The sequence below is a fragment of the Sturnus vulgaris genome, chromosome 18 (genome assembly GCF_052056855.1).
Source record: "Sturnus vulgaris isolate bStuVul1 chromosome 18, bStuVul1.hap1, whole genome shotgun sequence".
Taxonomy (NCBI): domain Eukaryota; kingdom Metazoa; phylum Chordata; class Aves; order Passeriformes; family Sturnidae; genus Sturnus; species Sturnus vulgaris.
Window position 1 is genome coordinate 1,529,062 of NC_142260.1, and position 20,222 is coordinate 1,549,283.

Below are 20,222 nucleotides of genomic sequence, written 5' to 3' on the forward strand. Positions count from 1 at the left end.
TCAGCAGAGAAAGGAGCACTGTGAAACATCTACAAGCTAAAGATAACAAAAGTCCAGTGAAACAACTGCACCATAACTGATTTCTCTCTCCTGTTTTGTTTTTTTCTTTTTTTTTTATGAATTAATCTGTGATGCTCAGTGCTCTAACACAATATTTCTGGTGATTTACAAAGAGTCTAAAAGCTGCCTCCAGTGCCAGCCTTTCCAAATTCACAATGTTCTGCTTATTTCTCTAATCACAATAGTCTCCTTTTGTTGGGTACTTCAGTACCAGATAATTGACCTTGACGTCGATTATGTGCCCTCATTTTTGGCTTGGGATGCAGAACTCCTGTTGCAGTCAATTATTTTGTGGTACAGCCTGCAACAATGTGGGCTCTTTCTTCAATCAGTAAATAGAAGTGGTTTTGATATCTTGAAACAGCCTTCCACTCTACAGTTATGACATTGTTTTTTTATTCTTCAGTCTAAGGGAAATTGTTTACTAATAATCTACCATCAAAATTGCACATAGGACTCTAAGTAGAAATCTGAATTTATACAGAACATTGAAAATTATATTCAGATTGAGGGAATGAAATTCTAGCTTATGTCTTCCAAAGCAGATTGACATAAAATCACATATAGACAAGAAATGCAAAAGAAATGCCAAAACAGCAGTCTGAACAATTTGAGAATTGTTTGCTAGTTCAAAACAGTATTAAGCAGTAGCATTTTGCACATTAAACGTGGTGGCTAAATGGGAATGAATATGGAGGATGGATTTAAGACATTTCTAGAAGTGCCTACCTAAAGAGTGATACTTCTATTAAGAATGTACACATACTTTTGAAAGGTATTCCAAACCAAAGTGGTGCACCCTAAATGTAACACCTTTCTCATATATCCAACAGTGTGATCACCAAGACCATGGGAAAGTCACCATTTATTGAAAGGATTGTTTCCAATTCCTGTTTATGCTCAGTCCACTTCAACATGTTCTCTCCATGGTGAAGTTTAAAGTAAACTACCTCTGTGCAGCTGCATGATGGTGCACTGGACTTCACCAAAACCAATGGCTTATAGTTCTGCAAGTGATGGAAAAAGGAGTATGAAGTATAAGGGATGCATTCAATAAATATGAAATGAGATCCATTTTGCTGTTCAATGTGAATATAGATTATGGTCCTGAGCAATCACGGGCTGGGATTTAAAAAAATTATTTCTTACTTCCCTGTCACTACCCACTCTTGTCCAAAATTCCCCTTTTCCCTCAAGAATAATTTAAAACAAACTTATTGGAAGACACCAAGTAAAATCAGTGAAAAAGGCAGACTAGAACATCTTTTTTTGAGCTGAAACATAAAGCATGGAATCATTTGTCTCAGCAGAATAGTTTACTAACTAATGAAAAGCAACATTTCTTCCAAATCAGATTATAACTAAGTGAAACACAGTAAGTGAGCCCATCAGCTTCTTAAACTTACTCTTCCCTGTGTTTAACATAAATATCACATAAAGCATCAGCTGGAACAGTTTCCTAACTGACCTCACACCCCCATTATTTTTCCACTGTTTTGATGGAACAACATAAATCGTCCTTCAGAAGTGAGAGCTGAGATGCTGTTTCCTTCTCAGAGTGAAATAAGAGACAAATGTGGTTTTTCGGATTGAATATGCTCTGTGTTTACAGTAAATATTTCAGTGGAAGATAGAGAACAAAAGTACAAAATAGACTCCAATGAAATGTGCCAAGTACTTCATACTGCTTGAAGTACTGCTGGGGATTTTTTGTTGCTTTTCTCTTTTTTTTTTTTTTTAAGTACAAACCAATTAAGTTGGGAATGGGTATGTGCCGAAATGGCAACAAAATATCATCACAGAATAAACAGAAAAGTAGGAGACTTGTGAAGAGTCAGATGCACCTTCAGAACAGGTGGCTAAAGGAAACAGTAAAATGTGAGAAGAAATCTATTTTTTCATAATTATGTTTGCATTTTTTCTTATACCAAATGTACATTTATGTTTTAGGCAATCCAGTAAAGGCTAGCTAGTGTCAGACTCCCTTAGGGAGCCACTGGCTAAAATGAGAAAATTCTGCTCCAGGTAGAACCCTGCACCTCAAACCTGGAGTTCTCCACGGCTCCAACTTTTTTGATGCACAAAGTGCACTGCTCACTTCAGTGAAGTGCATCTTTGGTAAGGTGCACAAAGGGAGTTTGAAGAATCTCAATATACAAACTAGCCAGGATTTAAAATAAAATAGAGAAATAAGCTAATGAATGGCCAGGTTCTATTCTGATCTTTGACATAAAACCTTCAAAGAGTAGAATGAGAGTGAAGATTTCTTGGAATAAATTGGGCAGGAAATTAATGTTTTCAGATAATTGTTATATATCTGATAGACCAAAATCTGGGAACTGCCAAGAATTTTAAAGAGCAGAGTGGAACTTTCAGTGTGCATAGGCTTTCTACTGCATCACTACATGAATGAATTTTCTTCCAAATGAGGCAGATAATATACAGAAATAATCCATGTTTAATGCAGAGTGTGTTAAAAAATTGCTGCTTTCAATCTCGGGGAAGCTAATTCTGAAGCCAGCTATGTCTTTAAAATAATTGAGTTATTTTTAATAGCAAAATTATTAATGGAACTTGTGAATGATACCTTCAGCATAAGTTACTCCCAAACAGACTTCAAGAGATTTACAATTTATCCTCAATAGCAGTTTTTCGTAATGCATAAATAAATGTGAGCTAACAAATGGATCATATATGAACCATAAATTCAGATATTTTAAGTTGAGTCTGTCTTTTGTTGCCTTGTCTTGCAAATATAATTCATTGCTCAGTCATTTTTACAGTCTAATACACTCTAAATAGAAGTATATGCTATACACATTTCTCTGCAAAATGATGTAAGCAGTAACTTTTTTTTTTTCTGTGCTCTACCAGCATAAGATGTTTAGAATAAAGCCTTTATAGTGTTTATAACTACTGTACACACGTAGTCTCAATGTTGCTAGGCTATGGTTTTGAATAAGTCTGTAATATTATACTCCTGTAGCTTGAACTTCAAGCAAGTACACAATGGGTGCTTTTGTGAGATTTACTCTTATTTCATTCCTTATGGGAATGTGAGTTTCAGGGGTGTGTAACATATGAGCGTTTTCCTTAATGCAATCAATTTTTGCTTCAGACATTTAAAGAGCTGTCAGAAAATGGTTGGGAAAGGATCAGAAAGCAATGGTCATTTGCCAATTTAAAGGTTTAGCTGGTTTGGCAAAAGTCAAAAGAGGAACATTCTCCAGAAAAATACTAAGAATATTAATGCCACAAATTTGTGAGCAGGTCAGTTTTTCTCATAATTTTCATGTTGCTTCCATTTTTATATTTACTTAAATTTTTTTTTTGCCCAATCTTTGGCCCCAGAGTGGACAGACAGTGCTGGCAGAGCAGATAGTGACCTCTAGTAATTGTCCCCATAAGGATTTCTTTGTCAGAGGAGATGGTGAAGACAGGAGTGGTTTGAAGCCAGGGTATGTAGAGATGTGCCACCATTCCCCAAGGATCTGAAGAGACCAGAAGATTAATGTTGCTTTCTGGAAATCCTAACAGGCAGAAAACTTCCATGTGCAACTGAGCTGAATTGTAACCTGTAGCTTGCAGGTAAAGTATGTTTTTATCTCCCCCCTCCAAGGGTCTGTGATTGGTAGAACTCTAGCTAGAGGCAATGATTAAATGTGTGGAATTTAATGTAATAAAAGACTCCATTAACAGGAATACCTTTAAGATCTACAAATATAAGAAAGCATAATGGCCAGAGTTGTAGGTTAGAAACTCCAACTCTTCCTTTCGGGGAGAGTAGTGGGAATTTAAACAAATGCTCTTTTTTTCCCTCCCCCCAAAGAACTTAATTACTTAGGAAATGATAACACTCATCTCTAGTAACATATGCTGTCCACACAGTTTGTGGCGTTTTAAAATAATGTAATGTAGCAACTAGAGCAGAATTTACAGTGACAACCTGATCAGCTCTAAATAATAACAGCTACTAAATCAGAGGTAGGTGTCCAGTTACTGGAGGTGTGTAGGTGCCCATGTTTAAGTGCTAGCAAATTTTTTTGCTAGCAAATGGGCAGCAATTTGAGAACCTTTCCAATTAGGTGGTACAGTTACCACATGTTTACAGTTCCACAGTGAGATATAGGTAATTTAAAATTATTACCCAGCCAGCAGCAGGCATGCACAGCATGTCTGATTTTTGTTTGGCATGTAAAAAAGGACTGCATTTATGAATGACAAATCCAGTAAGCCTTTAACTTTCCTGTTATACCAATCAATTTCTTTGACAATTAGATTCATTCAGTAGCTTGCCATGCATTTGTCTGGTGTGCTCCCAAGTAAAAAGTACCTCTGTAAATTTGGCTTCTCTATGCTCAGATGACCTTCTCCATTTATACTTTGAAATGGGTGATACTTGGACAAGTGTTCCCAGTCCCACAGAAATGTGGACGTGCAAAAGAATTTTGTTGACTTGATAAGCATTTATAAAAATACCAGGATATCTCTGTCCTTTAGGCCTTGACACTGATAACCATCACTTCATCAAAATATCTCACTGCATTGTCTTAAGCAGACTTTTCAAGTTGTTCTTGGTGCTTGTAAAAATGCAATTTGCTTCTGAAAAAATACAAAATTTTTGGGGAGGGGATGTGTAGAGGTGGATGTTTGTGTTCTGCTGCTTAATGTCATTTACAAGACAGCAGCAGCTTTGACTCAATCATTCTTTGAGTAGGTTCTACAACTTCTGTTACAGGAGTTGGGAAAACTCTCAAAGCATCATTTGGCATTGATATTATGGTGTTCTTTGATGAACAACTGGTGATGTTTTGTTTTGTGAATTTATTTATTCTAAGAAATACTGGTGAAAGATTTTTAGATGGGTAGATTAGAAAGAATTAAGTGTGTATGGCCTGGTGACAACTACATTGATTTTTTGTGTTGACCATGTGTGGGTTTCTTTTTCCTCTGCTTTGTGGAAAGATTCATTAATGTGAACATTTTCTGCATCTAAAAGTCATGGAGGAGATACGTGTGGGTTTTTAGCAGTAATAGTTTATACTCCTGAAAACATGCAATCCTAAACCAGAAATGTTCCCATGTGAGGAAGGTGTTCAATTTTATGGATAAAGTATTGAAAGATGTTTGCAGAAAATCACTTGCAAGCAAATACATTGGCTGAAAATTGTTTTCACAGAACATTTATCAGACCATTTAAAAAGTGAAAATTTAGTGAAAAATCCCAAGCTGTTTGTAAATCATCTGCAAATCATCATTTGCAAACAGGAGTATAATGACTGTGTCAAATGAATTACTGCATTTTTGCTTGCTGCTAGCCAGGTGTACAAGGCTTACACAACAGATGTTTGAATTTCTCAAGCTGTGCAGAGGCTGTAAGAGTCAGGCTAGCAGTACCAGCCATGGTACAAACTATTTTAGTGGTGTGTTGCACAGGGTGTTCATGATTTCACTGTATCACCACCCAAACTCGAAGGACTGCAGCTTCCCTGGAGCTCTCTAGTGTGATATTTATCAAAATCAGAGTTTGATCAGTGAACGATAAAGACTCGATATTTAGGGTTTTTAAAGTAAGTTTAACATTATTTTCTGTTAGCCAATGATTAGGAATTTGTGAGACTGGTTTATAAAATGTCCTTTTGAATTTAACATAGAATGACACAGTGCAGATTCCTTAAACTATTCAAAGATACCTGACAATGTTTCTCCTGCTAAAATTCTATAATAGTTCACTCTTACTGGGTCAATATTGCTTTAAAGAAGGTTGGGAATACATTGAGATGTATGATTCTTTAAATAGGTTATGCAAATAGACATGTGTGTTCAATAACTAGTCAATACAAAATCAGCATCTTCCAGGGCAGATTTGTTCTTTTTTTATCAAGTACTTTGCTTCAAAATCCCTATCTTACACACAAAATCCTGAAAAGCAAATGGCATTCTGATGATGGATCCAAATAAGAATCAAAACCAGCAATCAAATGTCAGAAGAATGTCTAAGTGAAGTAGGAGTCTACGTGGCACTTTCATAGTAAATTAGATACTTAGAGTTTCTCTCTGCCATTTTAGGTAATCTTGAGGTCCTCTCATTAACAGAAGCTCTTGCCATGAGTTTGAGGGTTTAGATTTTGGATACAGGGTGTCTTTGGTAGCAGGCAGGCATCACATGGGTGCCTGAAGCCTTTTGATGGTCTCTGTCCAAGTGCTAGTTTGTATTATGGTTTAAATAAACACATGAAATACATGACAGGATGTCTGGTAGTGACTGAAAGCACTTCACATCCCAGCTGTCCTCTGAGGGACAAAATGAATCAATAGCACAGAGGTCTGTGAGCCCAGAGGAACACACAGAGCCTGTCTAGGAAAACACCTAAAGCCTTGCTTTCCTTTGGACTTGCAGAAGGTCTTCCCTCCTCTAAACACAGGCAGTTGTTGGATCTCAGGAATGTGGAGTTTTTGAGCTTTCTGTGCTTCCAGGCACAGATCCCCTGGAAAACACTGCTCTGGAGCTGAAACCTTGGAGAAGGCTTGGAAATCTGAATAATGAGTTAGAAATCACAAATGTGTGGTGGGTTAGATGTGTGTGTTTTCACTGGGTGCTGGGTTTTAAATTTGAGGTTTTTATAGAATACTGGTGGATATGGGACAAGATGGAGAATTTTGGGTGGTGTCTTTTTCTTTGTTCATCTTTTTCTTCTTCACAGAACTCAGGCAGTGACCTTTGGTTGGTCAGTCTAATGACACTCTAAGGGGAATCTATTACTGGGTCAAAAGGATAAATAATATAGGTGTTAAACCTTTATTGGTTTGTTTGGCTTTAAAAGGCCTTGAAGCAGGCTCAGCTGGGGCCATTTTTCCCACTTCTAGCAAGGAGCTGGAGGTGCTGTCATATAACAAACATCCAAACCCAAACACGAGAATCACCTCAATCGTGTTTTCATTAATCCTGGCTCTGAGGGCAAACAGAGACAGGTGACAAAGCACTGATAAAAAGTGATGCAAAGCCCAGCAAACACTCCCACAGACAGTGACGTTTCCCTCTTGCTTTTTTTTTCCCCCTTCCAGACAGCAGCCTCAGATTCCAATCACCACGGGAACAGGAGTTGTCTACCCTGGTGCTATCACCATGGCCACCACCACGCCGTCCCCCCAGATGCCATCAGATTGCTCCAGCACCTCTGCCAGCCCCGAGCCCAGCATCCCTGTCATCCAGAGCACTTATGGCATGAAGACGGACAGCGGGAGCCTCCCTGGGAACGAAATGATGAACGGAGAGGATGAAATAGAAATGTACGAGGACTATGAGGATGATCCCAAATCAGACTATAGCAGTGAAAACGAAGCCCACGAGGCAGTCAGTGCCAACTGAGGAGTGTTCACAGAATTAAAGTACTCAGACTCATTTGGGTTTTTTTGGGGTTTTTTTGAACAAAAGTTCTTAAAGAGCCTGCATGCATGTGTGGCTCCTACAGTTACATCAGCAGAATGGTCTTAAATGTTTCTTATTGTGTGAGACAGATTGTTTCCCTAATTTTTCATGAACTTGGGTTTTTTTTTTTTGTTTGTTTTTGTTTTGTTTTGTTTTTTAATTTAGATGAAGACATAAATATCAGACATCAGGACTTGAAAACTTATATGAATCAATAGCTGTCTTACAAGTCTTACCTTTTGTCTTTTTCCGTTTGGATGCTGATAAAGGTTTAAGTTACTGTTTTAGATGGGGGTTATACATTCTCACTCAGGTATGCTGTGCCAGCCTACAGGTTGTGAATGTGTTTTTATTCTGGATTATTTTAGAAAACAAAAACTGCAGATTTCATATTGTGAAACAGAACAAGTCCGCAAGTGTGCACACCTGTGCATCATAGCTTGTCTTTAAAAAATAGTCTCTGAATTCCATTTTTTTTTTTCCATATGTATAGCTGAACTTCTGATGTGCCAAACTTTTCGTAACTTTTGAATCTTAACATTTAAACAAAAAGTCTTAAAGGAGACACTGTAAAGTCTTAGACAATCCTTTGGCATCTTAAAAAAAAAAAAAATTATATATAAAACCTAACTTTTTCCAGAATATGGTAAAGTACTCAGGAATCTGGAGACAGGATATTCTTAATTAGTGAACATGGTTGCCATAGTGCATGTGCCCAATTGCTTTTGCCTCTTGATGTGCCATTAGTGTGAAATTTGAAGCACAAAAGAGCGATCACCAGCTATGGACGGGCCTGTCTTAGCAGTGTGAGGCCACCTCTGATTACATTCTCTACCCCTTTGCTTTTAACCCTTGCATTCAGTCTTAACACATTTTCTCTTAAATAATTTATTCATTCCAGAATGTCAAGGGTCCAAATACTTAATATTTATTTTTAAAAGTACAGTTGGTGGCATTACACTTACAATTCCTTATTGATATTTTAAAGAGCCTCTTCTTTCCCCTTCCCTAAATCACACAGGTATATGAAAATAAAAGTGCACCTGCTACTAAAATGAACATGACCTTTATGAATGAGAAATTCACTTGTTCCTCTAACACTGTATGTTCAAGGAGCACTTGGAAACACTCTGCTATATGTATTGCAAAATAAAGTCAGTACTTTTATATGTACATAGAGTACAAATACCCCTAAAAAGGTCTTTATAGCTACAAACCTCTGCACTCAGACAGCAAGGGCAGATGTGAAATCCAAACTGCTTTTACAGTCCACCATGCTGAATTTTTAGGGCCTGAGGAATCTGTGGCAAGTCATGGCTCTGTGCATCACGTTCCTATTGCCACCTGAAGGAACTGTGCTACCTTAAGTGTTTATGCAGTGATTTATCAGTGAGACTCCAAGTGGGGGAGGGAAGGCCACTCAAATATCTAATGGCAAAGGTGGGAAAATGGGTCGTCAAAATGATTTATTGTCCATTAGTCATGTGGGAATGTGACTTGTCAAGCGAATTTGGGATCTTTGGATGTAAGGTGCTAAAGAAACTAAAATTTCTGTTTGTATTCTAGAAAAAAATACCATTGCTGGAGATAATTCTGGGAAATATGCAAGAGAGGCATTCAAAGATTGTGAATCTATTAGATGTTAAAGACAGAGGAGAAACTGCCTTTATTTTTCCCCCTCATGCTCCACTCCTGTTCACAAATAGATCACTGCATACATGTCCAGTTCCAATGGGCCTGATGAATAACTGTGCTGGAGCTCCTCAACTCAGATTTTATTTGGAATTGGCAGTGCTCAGCACACTGGTGACAAATTCAGGCTTGGGCTCAGAGGTGCCAGTGGGCCTAGAGCATCTTCCCTGGAAGTCTGGGAGCATCTTCTCAGAGAGCTGCCCAAGTTTTCTTGGGACAGCAGGAGTGCCAGCCTGGCTGTGCACTCCACTGCCACCTGCCCTGCCAGGAAAAAAAAACATTTCTGCCTCTCTAGGAACCGAGTGTGACCCCCTGAGACAAAGAAGATTGTTCAATTTACAGGACAATTTATAAAGATAATGGCATAGAAACACAATGGTCAGATTTCTCTGACCATTTTGTAATTTGGAACAAAAAAAAAAAAAAAAAAAAGTTATATTTTTAATATTTATTTAATTGTGTTCTGAGTCCATGTCTAATAAGCAATAAACTGGTCTAGCCAAGTCTTTAAAGGCATATGCTGTGTCATTAGCTGGTGAGCGTCCTCTTTAAGCTGGCTAAGGTACTGATAGAAAGTGGTTTTTGTTCTTAAAATAGCTTGGGAATTTGAACTGGTTTTAATACATTCAGCTCAGATTGGGGGGAGGATATCATTATTTCCTAAAAAAAAAAAAAAAAAAAAAAAAAAAAGACTATTTATTAATGTCTTACATAATTCTCCAGTTAGAAGTATCTCTCCCTCCCCCCACATCACTTTCTTTCACTTTTGCTCTCTTTTTTTCCTGGTTTTGTTGCATAGGTAGAATGCTGTATTGCTAGCATTGTATTTTATGTAATTTTTTTTTTTTTTTTTGCACAAAGGCAAACATTTAGATTAGTTGGTTAATTTTTTTTTTTTTTTTTTTTTTTTTAATTTTATGACCATGCCAAAATAATATTCTGCAGGCTTGTGGAGAACAAAGGACTGTTCTTTAGGACTGAAACTTGATTTTGCTTGTAGTACAAAAAAAAAAAAAAAAAAAAAACACACACACTCACAGATGTTGTTTCGTAAGTGTTATAAGCACTGGATATAAATGGTATTTTTTATCACTTCTGACTAATGTGAAACTGTTGTACGAAAACTACATGAACAAAAGTCATCTGTTTCGACTCGTGTGGGCCTGCCTCACAGTTGCCGGATTTGAGTCATTTTTATGTCTTGTTATTTCATTTATTTATGCAAAATACATGTATGTATGAACACTTTGTTTTAGCTCCAGCCCTGCCTCAATGCTGATGCTCTGTATGTTAAAGCCACATTCGTGAAAATGACTGGCTGTTCAGGAATCACCAGCTGGTAAAAATTGCATTTACTGGCTGGGGGAGTGGGAGGAACATATTTGAATCTGAATTGTGCCTATGAGCGTGTTATTCTATTTATTAGCCGACATTGGCTCTAAAATGTCAGTAGAAATCAAGGAAGGACAATCATAAGGATGAAACCCAACATTTTTACTTTTTATTAATCGGAGCTCAAAACAAAGTTTTTTGATGAATTTACCATCTCATTTTAGATTTTTTTTTTTTTGTTTGTTTGTTTTTTTAAATTGTGTAAATATAACATAGGAAATAGAATTTTATTTTTTGTTCATGGATACTTAGTGAAGTATAAGTTATGTATTTACTTTTGTTCTATATCAGTGTATGTTGGTCCATATTAAATGCTGACAAGTCACTGTACCTCATGTAGATGCTGAATTTACACCCGCAGTGTGAGTGCAGTATTGTGGACCTGTAGCTGGGACAGCAAGATGCCTCACTTGTGCTCCCTCTGATTTTTGACAGCACGTTCCACAAACAGGGAACACTTTCTTCTTTTTTTAGAAAGTTGATGCATGAAACGTGCCAAAGTTTGGCTACATTTGGTGGGAAACACAGTCTTCTGAATCCAAGTAAAACCAATGAGATATTGTACTTTACAAGAATGGCATTTGGAAGTCAAAAGTATATCCCTGAAAAATTAAAATGACTGAAACGGCCCTTGCAACGTAGGCAAGACTCATTAATATCAATCCTTTATGTTGTATGTTCATTTAATCACGTTATTGTTGTATTAGGCTCTAATACCAGAGAAATTGTTCACACAATACACGAAGAGGATTCATGGAATTGCTTCTTAAGCTTTGTGTTTGAGGCCCCTTAGAAACTGACTGGAAAAATAACTCCATTCAGGAGCACTAATATAGTAATACTATTTTCTCTGTGAACAGTTTATTTAATTAACAGATACAATATATTTTCTTTTGGAAAATTCTTAAATACTTATATTCAAGAGAAGAAGGCTCCCCAAACAGTCTGATACCAGCCAGAATAGTTCACTTCTTATTTTATAAGAATGGAAGCTAAAGGTCCCAATGGAAACCATACTGCTTTCCAGGGTTGACATGCAGAAAGGAGTCTGGAGAACTGGCCAGATTCTGCTCTGCCTGTGTGTTTGGGCACCACCCTTTGGCTTGTGAAATCACCTGCTGAGCATTCCCAGGATCCTGAGGAGCTCCTAAATCAGTGTGCAGCGAGAGGCAGGGGGAGGGAAAAGATGGGATGGCTCTGGGATGGACACTCAAACCCAACAGCAGCATCAGTCCCAATAAATGCACCAGCCTGTGCAAAGTGTGCAGCAGCCAGCTGTGGGCAGCTCCTGCCCTGGATAAACACAACACAACCCCCTCCCAGTGCCATCTGATCCCCTGGCTGCCTCTCTGCATTTTGGGTTTTTTTGGGGTTTTTGTTTTGTTTTGTTTTGTTTTTCGGCCACATCAAAGGCATGGCATCGCCAAATCATCTCCCAGCAAAAAAAATTCTGCAAAATCCAGACCCCGTCCTGCCCCAGGAAAACACTCACCTCCCTGTTTAAAAGGAAGCATGTCAGTGCTTCCACAGGACCAGGGCTGGTGTGGAGTGGGGTGAGCTTTGCTGAGCCAGGGTCACGGTGAGAACAACTGCACTGGAGATGCAGCCAGCAGGATGCATGATAGAGTTCTTCACGTTTCTATGAGAAGTTAATGAGTGGGCTTGGACCCCTTGGTGTTTTGCATGCTTTTTTAAGATTCGAGTTGGCACTTAAGCATGTTCTTTTAAAAGAATGATATTATATGACCTCATTTGATAATTTACAAAACACTTTTTCCTTTAAAAAAAATTCTTCTAAACTTTTTTTTTTTTTTTTTTTTGGTACAACCCATTAAAATCTGTGATTTTACTCAGATCAAGCTACATTTTTGATATATAGCAATGCCCTGCTACAGAAGGAAAAGACAATGTATATGCAAAACCATTTCATTTTAATCCCACGCCCTTTTTTAACTACCAGAATTGTCGGAGATGGTGACAAAGAAGTATTCTGAGATTTCACGTGCTGGGTAAAAAGGGGTAGGGTGGGGTGAACTGGGCTAAAGGAAAACTTATCAAATTGGTATTTATGGCAATATGAAAGCTATAAAGCAACTTAGTGACATGGCTTGCTTTGTAATTTCCGCTTTCTAAAAACCACAAGTGAGGTCCTTGGTGCTCTTGGAGTATGGGGAATGTGCAAATATTTAACTGTTTGTATGCTGCACATTGCAGACCTGCTAGTGTGCATTCTCCGTTTGTCTTCCTTTGTCATTTGTGTTTTGCTTTCCAGAAAGCAATGTTGTTGTTTTTTTTTTTTCTTGTACCTTTCTTCAGCTTGTAGCAAACTAGAATGCTTAGCATTTATGTTCATTCATTATTGTATTTCCCATGTAAAATTTTTTTTTATTACATTAAGACAAGCTTATAAGCTGTTACTACATAACTTATCTTACTGTAACTCTTATTTCCTGACATTGTAATTTGTTTGTGATGTATATTGTGAGATTGTACTCTATGTTAATTTAATCAGCACAATTCACTGACATGCTGGACTGACATGCTAGCTGCTGTTTCAAATTGTAAAGTTTGTGTAGAGCTGTTGGGACAACTGAGACTCTCTTGTCAAGGTACTATGCTTTGATTCCTATAGCAACACCCTGGGTGCAGCTCTTACTGGCGAGGGCTGCTTGTTTAACAGCCACTGGCTACTTAATGGGCAGGTTTTCTTTGTAGAAATTCTATATACAGTGCAGGTACCTACCTGGGCCCATGGCCGGTAATTATTTGGGCGTTTAGAGGAAAAAAAACTAGTGTCTATTGCTGCTTTGAATATGTTTTAAAGTCTGAAAATGTAAATAGTTTATCAAAAAAAAAAAAAATCTTGTACAGTCCAGTGTAAAGTTTTTAAATGAACTTAAAGGTTGCCATCACATCTCACACTCTCCTCTTGATACAGTAAAAAGAAAAAAAAAAAAAAAAGAAAGAAAAAAGTTTGCTAAGGATATTGATTTAAGAAAAAAATCTGTTCTCAGATTAAAAAAGAGAATAGTTATTCTTAGCTCTGCTTCATTGCATAAACAGACTTCTTGGATTTTGTTGTGCAGTATTGACGTGAGGTAAATTAAATATTAAATAATCTTTCAGTGGTACTTTTAAGAGTCTTCTCCTCCTCTGCCTCAGTTATTGATGGAAAAGACAAAATTGAAAGACCCTGTCCATATACAGTATGTTCTGGTGTACGTTGGCACCTTACCTACATGTTTCGGGTGGGAGGGATTTTTTAATTTTTTTTTTCTTTTTCTTTTTTTTTTTTTTTTTTTTTTTTTTTTTTTGCACAAGGTGCTTTCCTGATATGTTAAACATGTCATCCTTGGGTGATACAGTATATGCCATGATAGGGGTTTAGACCCCTCAGGGGAGTGTCTATAAGACTGCCTATTTATGCTCATTTACCTCAAGACTGTCCTCTCTACCCTTAATCTATTCACCATCACTCCATCTTTTGTACTGCTGTTGACACTTACAAATTAAAGATAAATTTTGTTTTATGAGATGCGTGTGTGACTTCTTCTATGCACCCTTTATTCCTTTGAATTTAGTATTAAAGACTGACCATGATGGGAAAATGCAACTAGGTCTGTTCAGCTGGCCTCCTGTAAATTTGGTGACTGAATTTTGCTGCTCTTATGTTTAGCCCATGCCTTTCCAGTCTACAAAGGCATTTATCAGCCTCTGAAATCCATTAACAGCATATGCTGTAAAAGACATGCTTGATAACCAACCTAATTTGACAATACACCCTGAATAATGTCGATTTTGTGTGCAGGAAGTGCTGTTGGTAGCACCATAATCCTCAGAAGGATTTTTAGTGAGTAGAAATGAGACAAACCAGTTCTCATGTCTCTTCTTTCTTTGCCTTGCCCTTTTCTGCTGCACATAACTTTAAACAAACTAACCAAATTTAAACAGCATCAAGCCTATCTATAGTTACCATGTCTGTAAACTGCTGCTATTGGTGTCTTGTGATTGGTTTCTGACTTAGCAATTAGTCATGGCTCTCACAGGAAAATAATAAATTATATTGAAGTGTGCTGGACTGAAGCAGGAATGTAACAGAGCCTTTTGGTTGTACAATACATCAGATTCCAGTCAGGTTTCAGTTGGTGCACAAAGCACCCTGAAACACCCAAGTGGGACAGAATCCTTTCTTCATCATACATGAACTTCCTAAAAATGACATTCTGCACTGTGAATCTGTGTGGTGGAATACTTCAAAGTCAACAGTGGATGGTAATGTGGAGTCTGACCAACATGCTGTAGCAGATAAAAACATAAATATTGATTTGTGCAACTTAGTCCTATTTATTTCCTCTGTTCCCCACACGTGCCTGTTTCCCTGTGATTTTTCTCCTTTTTCTTACTGGAATCTGGACCTTGAACACACTGATGTTGACAGCTGGGTTGTTACACAAGGACAATGAAAAGCAAACTGAGCAATGAAAATCTTCCTGCAGCAGTAGGACACAAACTGTTCATGTGAAATCTCTAGGTCCCAAAAAAAAAAAAACCAAACAAACAAAAAAAACAAAACAAAAAAACCCAACAATGCAGTAATTGCCACACAGGGCTGTGTCCACATGTACAGCAATCTTCTGGACAAGGTGGAGTGTTGGGGGCTACCCCATAACAGCAAGAGCAGCAAATTCCATTTTCCTGGTGCTGTGGAGAGCAGCACCTCACTGCCCTCCCTGTGCTGGTCTGCTCACCCCAAATGCTCATCTTGGCCTTTAGAAACTTGGATTACAACACAATGTGTGCACCAGGTCACCACAAGGGAGAGGCAGCACTGAGCTGGATGAGCAATAAATAAGCTCCTCAATTTCCATGGTTATTCCAATCATCACAGGAGGGCTCTGCTGCACTGGAAGCACCAAAAAAGTGACAGAGCACAACAAATGTGAGAGCTGGAGGTGCCCCTGCTGCTCTGCTCCATTCTCCTGCTCCCAGATGTTTCTTCCTGCTTGAGCACAAGCTCTGCTCAGCAGCTGCAGGTCCCTTGGGAGCTCTCAGGACTGCTCAGTTTGGGGTTCTCAGGATTCCAAGGTGCAGCACGAGTCTGTCTTCCCACTGGGATTTTTCTGTGGCTGCTGCCACAGTAGCCCAACAGCAGCAGCTCATATGGATTGGGAGGAGGGGGGAAAAAGTTGCAGCTGATTTATATCTTTAATATGTGGTTTATAATAGAAAATATGAGCTCCAGGTTGTGTCTCTGAGCAGTTAATGACCAGCTGGGTTAAGGGCCCTTCAAATTCTGCCATCGGTCATTGACTGCCAGGAAGTGTCCTTCCTGCCATCTATTATTCCTTAATTGTATCAAGACCCACTAGAGCAGAGGACTGTTAAATCTGTGGATTAATTGGAATCTGACCCTCAGCAAGTTCTAATAATATCAAGGCCATTGCAGGTTAGCATTGGGCTCCTTGACATGACAGTCCATAACAAACTTCTCCAGAGCTGCTCTGCTTTGTGTTAATGCCTGCTGGATGACTGACACAGCAAACCATAATTGCCCTGTAGAAATCACTGTGGTCACTGGTATTAAGAGCTACTTAGGGACAATTTAATTTACTTTGACACCACAAAGTTTAAAAGCTTCTCTGCTTGTATTAAAACCTCTTGGACTTTTGGTTGGTCTTGTATTTCATCAGCAAAGGATCACTGGGTAGGAAAAAAGGTTATTATTAGAGCTTTAAAAAACGCTCCTCAAATAATGAAATTACAAAAGAAAAGCATATTGATTATTTAGGTTTTTTTTCTGTCACTCTTCTGGACTATCAAGATGTGTGAAGAAACCAGGCAGGCATTTTAATTTAAGTTTCAAAAATGGGATGTGAACTCAAAACTTGCAAACACTAAGAGTAAAACCCCCTGACTCTTGCATTGCTTCCACAACTTCCAGCTTTAATTTTATGATTGAGGTGCCTCACGCTTCAGATGCATGAGCAAGCTTTCTTTTAAGTCAGACCACAATGATTGCATTTCAAAACCCGAAAATAGATATATTCTGCTATGATCCAAAGCCAAGCAGCAGAACCCTAGCCTGCAAGACACTACAACCACCAAGTGGAAAGAAATCTCTGTCACTGAGCCCCCATAATGGGTAATGGGTAATAATTTCTTTCTAGCTACTGTATGTTCACAACTAATTAATCACAAATAGGTTACAAAATTGAAAACACAGTAACTGTTTTACTGGATTAGACTCCTGGTTGTCCTGACCCAATAGGTTTTTGCTCAACAGTTGCAACAGGAGATAACAGCTAATGAGAGCATCTGAGCCTGGCCAACATCTGCATCTCGTTCTCATGTTCCTCAGCACTTACAGTGATTGTGCTGGGTTATTAATGAGTGCAGCCCTTTCCTAGTCAGGAGCACAGGCTGGTATTTTGGTGGATGAAATGACTGAGGAGTTTTGCAACAGATCTATTTATTCTTTTTAATGGAAGAAAATCAGGCAGAACAGCCAGTTTGTGTTCAGCTGAACTGCAAAGTCCCTTGTATGATCCAAAATACATAGGAGGATAAACTTCTCTCCATTTTTGCAGGATCTGGTTAAAACTTAACAGACTTAATTCAGAAAATCTGGAGATCATAGATTTTAATGGTCAAATTACTCAATCACAATGAAATATCTTTTATTCAAACATCAGGAAATCCACACTTGATTGCAGACTTAGTTAATTCCACTAGAATAGCTGCAGCTGCTGAAAAACCAAAGGCTAAGTGCTGGAGAAGGAAAAAGAAATCCCCCCAAATCCATCCACCCACCCACCCAAAAAGAAATTCCAGTCTTTTGCCACGTGTTGAGAGATCATGCAGGGAAAAGGGATTTTGGAAAAATCTTTAGGTACAAGATACCTATTTTGTGGAGTCTTACTGCAGAAACTAGAGAGTTCTTCTGGTTTTGACAACTACAATATGGGTTGAAAGAAAAAAGTGAGGGGAAGTTAGTTTATATGATCTTATTTGTATCAGCTTTTCCTGGGAACAGAGTCTGCAGAATCCCCCTAACGCTGCTGTGACTTTATGTAACACCAGCTACAGGAGGGAAGCACGAGACATCCTAGCAGCTTTAGATTATTTTAAGGAAAAAAAGGTCTTATTTCAAGGAAAATTAATAAGTTTGAATATTCACATAATGTTACTGTGCTGAGCTGCAATAATCTGTGCTAAGAATGGCACCACTTCCCTTCTTCTGTGTGTACGAATGGGAATGTGTAAGAGTTCCTAAGAGATTAATGGCCCTTTTATTCTATGATAGATGGTTTAATGTGCATTTGCTGTACTTGCAATCCATCAGTTATTTAAGGTGGTCCTCTAAAATCACAAAATTATGGGAAAGTTAATATAACTTCTAGAAATCACCAGCTGCTCCCACCCCTCCGTGGGGAAGTTTGAGGTTAGAACTTCTGGGTGCTCTTAGGCACCCACACTGTTGGGTTGTCTTCTTTAAAAAGCCAAGCAAGTTAATAGTTGTTATAAAGTTATTTATTGTAGAAGCACATCAGTCTCAAAGGCAAAAAAGAAAAAAAAAAGCAAAGCAATGGCATAACAGCAAGTGGCAAAAGCAATGGCAAAATGCACATGACATAAAGCCATGACACAAAGCCCCAGCTCTCCCTGATTCATGTTCTTTTATAGAAACTTCCCAATTAGCTAAGACACAAACTCAGACCACTGCTCCTTAACCTATGAGAATTCTGGTTTGTTAGCAGCCAGGCTACATATAAACTACATACATGGCCTGTCTTGTTCTAACTGAAAAATGTCAGCAATATTCTTTACTCTGACTCTATTATGTCTGAAGTTGGGTTCTTGGAGCCTCCTAGGAAACACCAGTTTGTTTTTCAACCTTCACTAGAACATGTGCTACTACTGTGGCATCTAAGACCTTCTACTTACTAAATGCTTACTAAATGCCCTGGCAGAGGCTGCAGAGGGATTGTGTCACTGGGAAGGGATGTGAGGAGCACAGAGCAAATGCTGTGACTCCCAGGGTGATGCTGGAAGCAAAAGTGCCTTCAAAATGTTCTCAGGATGGTGGCAGAAAAACATAGTTTTTCTTCCTCTTGTAACTCAGTAGTGGAAAGATATGAGCATTAAGAGAAAATTTGATCATTTGACTTACAGCTTTAAATTTTTACCCAGTCTCCATTTTTTTCCTACGTCAGCCTTTGCTGCTGAGGAATTTGTTTGGGATGGATCTGTGTAGCCTCAGTAGGACCCCCATGCCACCAGTGCTGCAGTGTGAACAGAACAGCTGTGGGTCCTGTCCTTTGGCCTCTACCACACAGTTGGGTTTTGCTCAGCTGGTGCTAAGGACATGATGGGCTAAGTGCCCCCAGCTGACAGGAAAAGACAAAGATTTTGAGCATATTCTGGCATTTTCCTCACAGTGTGCTCGAATGTTTAATAGAGGAAATAACAACCAGAAGATCTCTGGTGTAACTGAGCAACCTCAGTAGGCAGAGGGTGTTTGGAAAATGCTATGATGAAGAATATAAAGAACTCACTAGGACTGTCTTTTTATAATTTTGGTGAGTGGAGTTAAAAAATTCTATTGTTTGGTCAATACTTTATGGTATAAAGGATAGTGAACGATTTTAAATTACCTGGTAATTTTTTTTTTTTTTTTGAAATGCCAGGTTGTTTCTCTGAAGTTCTGAGTATGTCCTGCTCCCACTGGTGTCATGAGGACAGTTCCTTCAGCATTTGCCAGTAAGTGCACAGGATTTTTCTAGACACATTCCTAGGGTTCATATTAGATGTTAGGTGCCTCAGACAATGACTCATAAATCTGCCTTCCTTCATTAATCCCTCCCTGAAAATCCTTGAGACAGATCTTTTGCAGTGTTTTGATTCTTGGACTGCAAGGAGTTTGTGACTGAATGCAAACAGAATAGATCAGACAATATGTGGCCTTAAGATGCCAGTAAAAACCACAGGTTGTGGAGAACTTCAGATTGGTTCAGTTGTTTATTCATTTTTAATGGGGTAAAGTAGTGGATTTCCACAACAATAAGACCAGGCATGGAAACAATCTGTGTTCCCTTATTCCCCAAACTTCAAAGATGGTGGGGCTCTGAAATGAACATAAAGCATTCTGAAATAATGAGAAGAAAAATCATGTTCTTTTTTTCTTCTCTGAAAATGTTATTCCCAAGTGAGGGATAAAAGAAAGCATTAAATAACTCACGTAGACAACCCTCACATTTCCTACCTTTTCTTAAACCTTTGTGCAAAACATGCTGCATTTGGAATCTCTGAATAATCACTAACGCTTCCTAAAGTTTTCTAATTTTCTGTCTCGATATTTGCTTATCTTCCCTCTCACACATGCTTTTAATGTCTGAACACTTAAAATTCAGGCATGCTTTCCACCTCTCCTCATTTACCTCCAACAGCTTAACCTGCAATTTATTGTGAGGATTGCACCTATAAGTAAAACAGGATCAGACCTTAATTTGATCTGCTATTTATCCGTTGTGTTAATTGTAGCCACAGGGTTGTATTAAGAAAGTCAAAAAGTACCACTTGTAACTACAGAGTGGCTCTCACCTTTTAAATGGAAAAACACTCGTTTTCTAGAAAAAAATAGGAAAAAAGT

At 38.3% G+C, this 20,222-nt stretch overlaps 1 protein-coding gene across 11 annotated transcripts in view; it reads left to right on the plus strand.

Annotated features, from left to right (window-relative positions):
- SOX6 (SRY-box transcription factor 6) overlaps nt 1-14,106 on the plus strand; it is a 372,885-nt gene extending 358,779 nt beyond the window's left edge. For 10 of the 11 annotated variants that reach the window (XM_088175661.1, XM_088175662.1, XM_088175667.1 and 7 more), the window contains one exon: nt 7,126-14,106. In XM_088175661.1, the coding sequence (XP_088031787.1) occupies nt 7,126-7,429 (304 nt within the window). In that variant the 3' untranslated portion in view covers nt 7,430-14,106. Of the gene's footprint in view, nt 1-3,597; nt 3,649-7,125 lie in introns of all 11 variants that reach the window. The other variant, XM_088175668.1, reaches the window with a different exon arrangement.
- Nucleotides 14,107-20,222: the final 6,116 nt, after the last annotated feature.